The sequence below is a fragment of the Hylobates moloch genome, unplaced genomic scaffold, assembly GCF_009828535.3.
Source record: "Hylobates moloch isolate HMO894 unplaced genomic scaffold, HMol_V3 SCAFFOLD_10, whole genome shotgun sequence".
NCBI lineage: Eukaryota > Metazoa > Chordata > Mammalia > Primates > Hylobatidae > Hylobates > Hylobates moloch.
The window spans coordinates 27,046-37,811 of NW_026652285.1; the positions used below are offsets into that span (position 1 = coordinate 27,046).

Sequence of the window (10,766 nt, forward strand, 5' to 3'; positions counted from 1 at the left end):
AATTTCAAAGTGTTTCTATGACCCTGTCTGTGTTAGTTTCCTGTTTCTGCCTTAATGAATGACCACATATTTAGTGGCTTCTCACAAATTTATCTTGCAGCCTCTGGAGGTCAGAAGTCGAAATGGTCCAGGTGTCAGCAGAGCTGTGTTCCTTGCGGACGCTCTAGGAGGGAATCTGCCTCTTGCCTTTTCCAGCTTCTTAAGGCTTGTGGCATGTCTTTGATCGGAGGCACACACTCTGACCTCCGCTTCCATTAGCACGTCTCCCTCTCTGACGCTGACCCTTCTGTCGCCCTCTTGTAACGACGCTTGTGATTACATGGGGCCCACCGGATAATCCCAGATCATCTCTGAATCTCAAGATCCTTAATCACATCTGCAAAATCCTTTTTGCCTTGTAAGGTAACATATTTACAGCTTCCGGCGATTAGGAGGTGGACATCTGTGGTGGAGCGGTTTTTCTGCCTATCACACTAAGAGAGAAATGATCTAGTTGACTCGAGTGACCCAGGCCTTACCTATAATCCCTTTCATCTGTATAGTTTTCACACACATTCTTTTTTCCACCTTGCATCCATCCTGGAAAGTAGATGAAGGCTGTGCTGAGCCCATTCTGTGAAGGAGGAAGATGAAACTCAGAGCGGAGGCCTCATGCTGGGTGACACAGCTAAAAAGAGACTCAGGCCCAGGGCTTTTGATTCAGCATCTGCCCCTCAGTTCCCAGCCATGCATCACTAGAACACTGTTCTCACCGATGGAGCAGGACAATTCCTCAGCTACCCCCACAATTTAGGAAGAAGTCCCCAAGGTGAGCCAGCTCCCTCAGCCCTGTATCTGCCCTCCGAAGGTGGCCTTCTGCCCAGAGCGAGGATGGAGGGGTGCAGGCAGAGAACCATTTTTTTGGTGGAGGTCCACGGGACAGAGCCCAGAACTCAATGTCCATCCATCTTGGGCGTGTCCTCCCCAGCAGCCCAGGCTGACTGGACCGGTGCAGGAACTCCTGCATGCTTGGAGGGATCCCTGATTCTTAGAACTGTCTTCTCATAGCAGTCTTCTTAGGAGTATGTCGCTGTGGTTTGTGGTTCTGCCCCTGCGTGCTGCTGCATGGGAGGAGCCAGCTCTCTCCCTGCCCCACAGATCATGGAAGGCAATGTAACTATAGGCTCACTGATGCTCCTGCAGGCTCCCCACACCCATCCATTAGGATGGCCCACATGTGCCAGGCAGCAATGGGGGACACAGCCATGAAGCCGACAGACAGGCTCCTGCACCTCTGGAACTTGTGCTTTAGCGGGGCAGACAGATCCCACAGAAGTGTATGTGTAGGAGTTCTGAGGATGAAAAATAGGATGAGGCAATAGAAGCTGACCGTGACCTTGTGAGACAGGCACTGTCCCCACTCTATCACTCTATTTTTGTTTCTTTGGGTTTTTTTGAAGCAGGGTCTCATTCTGTCACTCAGGCTGGAGTGCAGTGGTGCAATCATAGCTTACTGCAGCCTTGATCTCCCGAGCTCCAAGCAATCCCCCTGCTTCAGCCTCCTGAGTAATTAGGACTCCAGACACGCATGAACACCACACCCGGCTAATTTTTAAAATTTTTATTTTTAGTACAGACGGGGTCTCTCTATGTGGCCCAGGCTAGTGTCAAGCTCCTGGGCTCAAGTGATCCTTCTGCTTTGACCTCCCAAAGTGCTGGGATTGCATGTGTGAGCCACCATGCCTAGTTCACTGTCCCTACTCTAAAGCAGACAGCCCAAGTGGGCGCAAAATTGAGAGGCAAACACACACTTTACTCCAAAGCCTCTGAAATCCCCCCTTGTGTCCTTCCTAAGAAGCGTCCCAGAGTCTCTGTGTCATCCCTGAAGCTGAAGTCAGTCCATTCTGGGAGCAAAGTCCAGCTGCGTCCTGTGTTTTGGGCTAAGAAGAATGTGAGATTCCTGCTGAGTGTGAGCTGAGCAAGGTTGTAGTAAGGAGGGCAGTGATGTGATGCATCGTTTGAGGGGTGCAGCTGCCAGATGTGAGTGGGTGAGGGCAGATGTGAGGCGCATCAGCCAGCTATGTGTGGGGGTGGTCAGACCTGGTTGGAGGGGCACAATGGAAATAATAGGGGAGCAGGCCAGGTGGGTATGCGGAGGTGAGACAGAGTGGCAGGATGAATCGGGAGGGGGATCAGATGTGAGGGGCTGGAGAACAGATGACCCCCAGCCTCAGCCTTTAGGAGGTGGCTGTCCCTGGGAAATGGATGGTGCAGTCTGTGGAGGAAATGCGCTTTCTATTTAGGGAGGCTGTTTAGGAGTAGCTGACGACATGCCCAGCACCTGGGTGGGTGGAAATAAACAGAGACATGAAGCAAGAATTTATGCCGTGTCCTCTGTCAACCCAGCCACCACCTCCTCCTCCCTGGGCTCCAGGAAGTTGCTCAGAGTTGTGGCGCTGGGAGGAGACTGCAGGAGCTATGCTGGTGAAGCGATGCTGTCATCTGAGCTTGTGCTTTACACACGCTGGGCTTTTTTTTTTTTTTTTTTCTTTTTTGAGACAGAGTCTTGCTCTGTCACCCTAGGCTGAAGTGCAGTGGCGCAATCACAGCTCACTGCAGCCTCGACCTCCCAGGCTCAAGCAATGCATCTACCTCACTCTCCTGAGTAGCTACGACCACAAGGGCATGGCACCACATCTTGCTAATTTTTAGAAATTTTTTTGTAGAGACGGGGTCTCACTATGTTGCCCGGGCTGGTCTCAAACTCCTGGGCTCAAGTGATCCTCCTGCCTCAGCCTCCCGAAGTGTTGAGATTATAGGCACAAGCCATCGTGCCCAGCTCCCTCCAGGCCTTTGTACCTTCTGTGTCCTCACCTGGAGTACCTGCCCCCCGAACTACCCATTGAACTCTTTATTTAGTGGCCCACCTCCTCTAAGAAGTACTACCTCCTCTAAGAAGGCCCCCCTCATATCCAGTCTGTGGTTCCTAAATTGCAACTAATTACTACCCCATGAGCTCATGCATTAGAGTTGGAAATCTACTCTCAAATGACCCCACTTCATGTCTAAAGCACTCTGACCTCCTCCTACCCCCACCCCAGTCACACATGAATGAGCTTCAGGGAATCCCTGGAATTGAATGCAAAGTCATGTGCAAAATCAAATGTGCAAATGTATGGATAAACAAAATAGAGTATACCCATAAAACGAAATATTATTCAGCCACGAAAAGGAATGGAGTCACTGATACGTGTTAAGTGGAAAACAAAAAAACAGACAGAAAAGGCCAAATATTGTATGATTCCATTGATATGAAGTATCAAGAATAAGCAAATCAGTAAAGACAGAAAGGAGCTTAGCGATTGTCAGGGGATGGGGGTCGGGGCTGGGGAATGACTGGTAGAGGGTTTCCTTTGGGGCTGATGAAAACATTCTGGATGTAGATAGTGTAAGTAGTGGTGATGGTGGCACTACATTGTGTATGTACTAAATGTCACTCGATTGAATATGTTAAAATGGTGACTTTTATGTTATGTGTATTTTACTACAGTTTTAAAAAATCAAATGCACATTTCTCAGGAGAAGATTCCTAGGTTTGATTGGCTTCTCAAAAGGTGAAGCAGCTCTGATCTGGTCTGGACCCCTTCATGATACAGATGGTGATACTGGGACACAGACGGGGGTGAGACCTGTCCAAGGTCACTCGGGCTGGTGGCAAAGCCCAGCCAGGTTGCATGCCTGCCTGACCACATACTCCCCTACCTGCTTCTTCCCTTGTCCTTCGATCTCCACCAAACCCTCCCTTCACAATCCCCAAGCCTCTGTCCTGCTCCCAGCCATGCCACCCACAAGCTGTGTAACTTCCCAAAGTTAAAAGGCCTTCTTCCAGAAACTGGGTGCACGGATTAGAGTTTCATGAGCGTTTGTCTTTTGCTCTAGAGTGGACTCTGAGCTCCTAGAGGGCAAGAGGAAATGTTTCCTATTTTCCTCCATATCTTACAGAGCGTCTGGGACAGCCACGGAGGTGAGCTGTTGCTGTCTCCCTTCAAGAAAGAACTTGCTATTCGCCCGCAAGGAGGGCAGTTATAGCTGACAGCTTCTAACAAACGTTCTTTGCCCAGACACGCTGGGTTGGCCAAGACTTTGTTAGATCTGCAGCACAGTCTGAGGCTCTCCCAGCCCTTTCCCACTTCCTCTCCTTCACTGGCTTTGCCACTACCCCCTCTCCCGGCAATAAACCTCTTGCACTCCTATGTTCATCTCGGTGCTTGCTTCCTGGAGGACCCACATGGCACAGCACCTAGCCTGCTGGATCATAAGTGCTCAGTCTTGAAGTAAACAGAACTGGGGATTCTCTAGAGGGTGGAGGGAAGCCAGGGCCTGGGCCTCGGAGAGCAGGAGAGGGGCTGTCCGTGGAGGATGCCTCAGTCGTAAGGAGAGCAAGGTCTAGAGCAGTGTGAAGAAGGGGCCATGCCTCTGGGGCTGGACCAAGCAATGGGGGACACACAGGGAGCTCAGGGATTCACCAGCACTGCTGGCATCGTCTCTAGCTCCTCCGCTGTCTGGGGCAGCTGTTGCAAACTCAGAAATGTCCCAGGAGACAGGGTCCAAAGAGCCCTGGCCTTGGACTTTTGAAAAGAAGGTGCAATTTGTGCTTCCTGCTAGTCAGGTGACTGGAGCTCAGTTTCTCCATTTGTAAAATGGGCTTATAACGTGTCCCCTCCCTTCAACCCCAGCATGATTTTGAGAATTGACTGAGAAGATACTACAGTTTATGGAGGGCACCCTGTTTCGTAGTTTAAATGCACACTCAGTCCAGGTGAGGTGGCTTATGCTTGTAATCCCAACACTTTGAGAGGCCAAGGTGGGAGGATCGCTTAAGCCCACGAGTTCAAGACCAGCCTGAACAACATAGTAAGACCCTGTCTCTACAAAAAATTTAATAATTAGCTAGGTGCAGTGGCACATGCCTGTAGTCCCAGCTACTCAGAAGGCTGAGGCAGCAGGATCATTTAAGCTCAGGAGTTTGAAGCTGCAGTGAGCTATGATTGTGCCACTGCACTCCAACCTGGGCAACACAGTGAGATACTCTCTAAGAAAAATAAATACATACATATTCATTTAACCCTTGCAGTGGCCTTGTGAGAGCAGCATTATGACCTCCATTTTATGTATGTATATATGTATGGATGGAGGTATGAGATAGGGTTCTCACTTTGGTGCCCAGGCTGGAGTACAGTGGTGCAATCAGAGCTCACTGCAGCCTGGACCTTCTGGGCTCAAGCAATCTTCCTCCTTAGCCTCCAGAGTAGCTAAGGCTACAGGTGTGGGCCACCAAAGCCAGCTAATTAAAAATAAAATTTTTAGGTCAGGCACGGTGGCTCACGCCTGTAATCCTAGCACTTTGGGAGGCGGAGGCGGGCGGATCGCGAGGTCAGGAGCTCGAGACCAGCCTGACCAACTGGTAAAACCCCATCTCTACTAAAAATACAAAACTTAGCCAGACATGGTGGCACTCGCTTGTAATCCCAGCAACTCAGGAGGCTGAGGCAGGAGAATCGCTTGAACTTGGGAGGCAGAGGTTGCAGTGAGCCGAGATGGCACCACTGCACTCCAGCTTGGGCACAGAGCGAGACTCCGTCTCAAAAAAAAAAAAATTTTTTTTTTTAGAATGGAGTCTCCCTACGTTGCTCAGGTCAATTTTGAACTCCTGGCCTCAACCAATCCTCCTGCCTCAGCCTTCTAAAGCACTAGGATTGTAGGCCTGAACCACTGTGCCCAGCAGAGAAAACTGGCTCTCTAGGTCAAGGCATCGGCTCAGGAACACACAGCTAACAAGCCGACATAGCTGGGATTAGAACCCAATTGTCTGGCTCTAGAACCCCTTCACTATTTGAGGTACAATTTACTGCGTGACTACTAGTACTAAACTTTGGGTTGGGGGCGGGGCCTGAGGCAGCTCCTGCTCTCATGCATTCTGAGAGCCAGTTTGACAATAGGCAACTACGCAAAAAACCAAAATAATTCCAGAATGCGTCAGGGCTCCAGGGGAAGGCGAAAAAGCGGGTGCATTTATAAACTTAAAATAATCAGAGGCAGCATCTCCAAGGACTGTGAGAATGCCCCAAGTCAGGGCAAAAGTTTTGGCTGGTTTGGGAAGTGATGAAAGGCCAAAGTGGTTGCAGCGAGCGTGGACCCGGGAGGTCTCCAGGCGCGTTGGTGCGAGTGGGGAGGGCAGGCAGGGACACCTAAAACCCACGGTAGGCCACGCAAAGGGTTTCAGCACGTCCTGAAAGGCCCGATCCCCCTGGACCGCTGTGAGGGGGGCAGAGGGAGGTCCCTCGACAGGACGTGGCCTTAGTCGAGGAAGGCGGGAAGCAGGGGCTGGCACCCCCGACGCCCCACCCGCCCCCCGTGGCCTAGCAGCAGGGCGGGGCGAGGCGGGTCATGCACCCCTACCAGCCAGCCGCTCCCACCCAGCCCTCGGCTCCGGCAACTCGCCCGGGTCCCCCGCCCCGCCCCGCCCGGCTGGTGGCGTCACGGCGCTCGTCGGCGGCGTCTCCGGCCGGACCCGCAGGGCGTTCTAGGGGTCCATCGCCCTTGGAGCCGCCGGCGGCGGGCGCGGGCGCGGCCCGATGAGGAAGGTGGTTTCTAAGCAGCCTCCGCCCAAGTTGATCGGTGGGTGCGCGCCCCCGCGCGGGGCGCCGGTTGCTGTGGACGCAGTGGCGGCCGTTGGCTGGCGGGTGCGGCGCAGCCGCGGTGTCTCTGGGCCGGCGGTGCCGGGCGGCACCATGAAGTCTCTAAAGAAGGATTCCCGCCTCAGAATAACTCCAACCAGATTATTAGAGGCCGCAGAGAGCGTCAAAGGTTGGCTCTGGCTGCCTTGGGCGCTCGGGAGAACCCGACAGGGGAAGCGGTCCCCGGAATGAGTTCGGGACACGGGGCCTGGAGGACGGGGACGGCACCAGTGATGGAGGAAAGATCACGGGGAAGTGGGGTGCTGGGCGTAGGACCCTTAGGGATGGGGGGCGAGGCAGGAAGAGCCTACAGCGCACTGGGCCTTGGGGATGGGGACATAGGAAGTGGGAGACTGACAGAGGGGCCTCAGGGACCACTGGCGGGGGAGATGGCCTTGCGCAGGCAGGGATACCTCTAACCACATCTTAGGGTGGCATGCAGGAGGCGGGGTCCCCGGACTGGATGAAGTGCAGAAGAGCCAGGAAAGAGTTTAAGGGTAGAAGGGCCAGGAATTGGGGTCCTTGGGAAGAGGAAAGAATGAAGTGTTGAAACCAGCCACCTCGATGGGATTATTTGGTAGAGGAGGGTGGGGGAGGGGGGCAGGCGTCACTTAGGATTCCTGCTGGAAAAACCCAGAAGAAAGGCCTTGCTTGGCTAGTTCTCTTTTTGACTGCCTTTTCCTACCACGTGCACTTTCCAGCTGGATGACACTTATCCAGCTCCTTTAGCCTGGAAAGAATCGCTAGATATGACTGCTTCCTGGCCTCTACAGCTTCCTTCTGGTTGCACCTGGGAGAGCCACAGGGCATCTGATAGCGGACTGACTTCCATGGACATGTTCTCATTTGCAACCCATCCCCTTTTGATCTTTTTTGGCTGTTTCCATTTATTTATTTTTAAATTTAATTTTTAGCTTTATATGTGTGTGTGTGTGTGTGTGTGTGTGTGTGTGTAAGGAGGGCTCTCGCTGTGTTGCCCTAGCTAGTGTCAAATTGTTGGCCTCCAGCGATCCTCCTGCCTCGGCCTCACAGACTGCTGGGATTCCAGGCATGGACCACTGCGCCCAGCCTATTTTTGTTTACTGAGAGCTGATTTTGTGTGGTACTGTGGCTCATCAGAAGGGTATTGGTATTAACTGTGTGACCCTGGTCCTCAAGAAACTCAGTCTAATGAACATCTGGAGGAGTAACCAGACAAAGGTAGAAATACAAATGCTGTGATGTAGGTGCCCATCAGGCTTAAGGGGGCTCAGAGCACCTGAGCCAGACCAGGGATGGTTGTAGGGGGACGTCTTCTGAAGAAGGTGACATCTATGGCAGACAAGAAAAAAAAGGAGAGGAAGCAGCATGAGTTTATGTAACTGTAAATGTGGGAACCAGAAGAGGCTGCACAGGTTGGTAGGGCAGGGGCCAGACCATGAAAGGGCTTTATGTACTAGGTCAGAAAGCCTGGGTGTGCTCTTGCCGGCCCTGGGGAGACCCAGCCTCAGAGTTCTGAAAGCTCACTGTGAGGAGAGGGGACCCTCAGAAAACTAACAGGAGCTTAGTTGCTTTTCGGGATGGCTTTATGTTTCTTCATGTATAAAAGTCCAACATTGAGCCGGGCATGGTGGTGCACATCTGCAGTCTAAGCTGCTCAGGAGGCTGTGGCAGGAGGATTGTTCATGATCACACCTGTGAATAGCCGCCACATTCCAGACTGGGCAACACAGTGAGACCCCTGTTATTAAAAAAATAAAAGTCCAATGCTGTTTTATGACATACTATATGTGTGTGTGTGTATATACACACACACATATATATATATATATATATATGTATTTTGAGACAGGGCCTCACTCTGTCACCCGGGATGGAGTGCCGTGGTACAGTCATAGGTCACTACAGTCTTGAACTTCTGGGCTCAAGCAATCCTCCTGCCTCAGCCTCCAAAGTTGCTAGTATTACAGGTGCACACCACCATGCCCGGCTAATTTTTTTTTTTTTTTTTTTTAGAGACAAGTTTCCCAGGCTGGTCTTGAACTCCTGAGCTCAAGCGATCCTCCCACCTTGGCCTCCCAAAGTGCTGGGATTACAGGCGTGAGCCACCGTGCCTGGCCCATGACATACTTTTTAACAGTTGAGAGAGAGGGAATATCTGGTCCCCTTTCACAAGGGCAGTCAAGGGCTTTCCTAGCCAGTGCCTCCTGCTCACATAGTTTCTGGGAGATCTCATCAGATTTGAACTGCTGTAAACAAATCAAGGAAAGATTTTTCACTGCATATTTATTTCTAATAAGCAGAAAATTTAGTTTGTTAATTAACCCTTGAGTTAAGAACATGCACCAGAGTGAGGAGGGAAAAAAAAAATGAAGTGTTTAGCATGCAAGATATCTTTTTAAAAATATCTCAGGGGAGCCTCTAATGGAGAGCAGTACTCTTCCCCTGGCCCCCATATGAGGCAGCTAATGACCAAATGTCATCTTGTAACCTTGTGCGATGTTTCTCCAAAGTCTCTGACTCATAAGCAAAAAGGAAAGCAAAAATAGTGACTTAAACCTGTTTCTCAGGACCTGAGAGCCCTTGTGAGTCCCAGTACCCTCCGTTCCTGCTATGGGCCACCTCCCCACCACTGTCTTGTTGCTAAGAAACCGAGAACCCTCCCAGCAGTATTAGATTCCCCTCCCCAACCAATTAAAGCTCTGCCCTAGTAGGGACAGCCCCTCCATTGTTCCCCGAGCCCAACCCTAAGGTCAGAATTTCCCAAAGACTTTAATCAACCCTAAAAACGAATAATACTTAGATAAAACAAGAAGCAGAAAAAAGAGTCCAGGTTTCTTCTCCCTCCATGGTTCCCCCCTCCGCATCTTGCTTCCTACCCCCACCTAAGCACCTTGCTTCCAGCCCTCTGGTCCAGCTCCGACAGAGACTGATTACCCCATGCAAGCGGGGTGGTCTCTTTTACCCCTCACTGTCAGCATCAAGGGAGAAATGTCAGCTGGGTGGCTCACTAGGAGCCCTATCAGCTTGGGATTCCAGATCAAAGAACCAGAAAGAGCTGAGCCTCTACAGGCTCACTAGTCAGACGTACCTCAGCCCTGTGGAGTCTTCCTGCAGGTCCTAAAATGATCCCTGGGGCTCTTCCTTCCCTGGTCTCCCCAGCTTGCCTCTGCCTCTCCGGTCCATCCGGCTCTCCTCATCTGATGAATCATTCTGAAATGCACCTGTCATCAACTCACTCCCCTGGACCAAAGATCAGATGCCTGAGCCATGCTTCACAAAGCTGTCATGCCCTGGTTTCCCTCTCATCCCCAACATCACCACCTCCCCACCTCCCCAGCAAGTTTTCTGTGTTATCGTGCCACTCACATGCCATGCTCAGCCCTGCCCCTTGCTTTGCTTGGACTTTGACTTCACCTGGAGCATCTTGGTTTGCTGCTGTGCCTGCGCAAAGCTTGCCTCTCCTTCGTGGCCTGCCTCAGCCTGTGGAGCCACCTCTGCAGCTGTTCCTCTGGACCCTTCTTCAGAGCCCTGAACTGTGTAATCCATATGGATCTGTTCCTTTTTTGATTTCTGACCAAACCTGTTGCCTGTGCCGCAAATGTAGGAAGTCCTTTAGTTATGATTGGTGTGTGTTCCTGTCTGTTACGTTTTTCAGTACCGCAAGAGAAGGAGCCATATCTTAACACCTTTTATACCATCTTTGTAGTTTATAGCACATAGAAGGGGCTTGGTAAGCACTCTCCAGGAGCAATTTAACTTTAAGATATATATATATCCCTGGGCGCGTGGCTCATGCCTGTAATCCCAGCACTTTGGGAGGCCGAGGCGGGCAGATCACCTGAGGCCAGGAGTTTGAGACCAACCTGGCCAACATGGTGAAACCCTGTCTCTACTAAACATACAAAAAATAGTTAGGCGGCCGGGTGCGGTGGCTCATGCCTGTAATCCCACCACTTTGGGAGGCTGAGGCAGGTGGATCATCTGAGGTCAGGAGTTCAAGACCAGCCTAGCAAACATGGTAAAACCCAGCCTCTACTAAAAATACAAAAAATTAGCCAGGCATGTTGG

General features: G+C 51.4%; 1 protein-coding gene across 9 annotated transcripts in view; it reads left to right on the top strand.

The window, feature by feature from the left end:
- Window positions 1-6,510: 6,510 nt before the first annotated feature.
- MYCBPAP (MYCBP associated protein) overlaps window positions 6,511-10,766 on the top strand; it is a 22,670-nt gene continuing 18,414 nt past the window's right edge. For 3 of the 9 annotated variants that reach the window (XM_058445431.1, XM_058445437.1, XM_058445435.1), the window contains exon 1: window positions 6,715-6,846. In XM_058445431.1, coding sequence (XP_058301414.1) covers window positions 6,771-6,846 — 76 coding nt within the window. In that variant the 5' untranslated portion in view covers window positions 6,715-6,770. Of the gene's footprint in view, window positions 6,658-6,678; window positions 6,847-10,766 lie in introns of those variants that run through there. The other 6 variants (XM_032162749.2, XM_032162751.2, XM_058445432.1 and 3 more) reach the window with 4 other exon arrangements.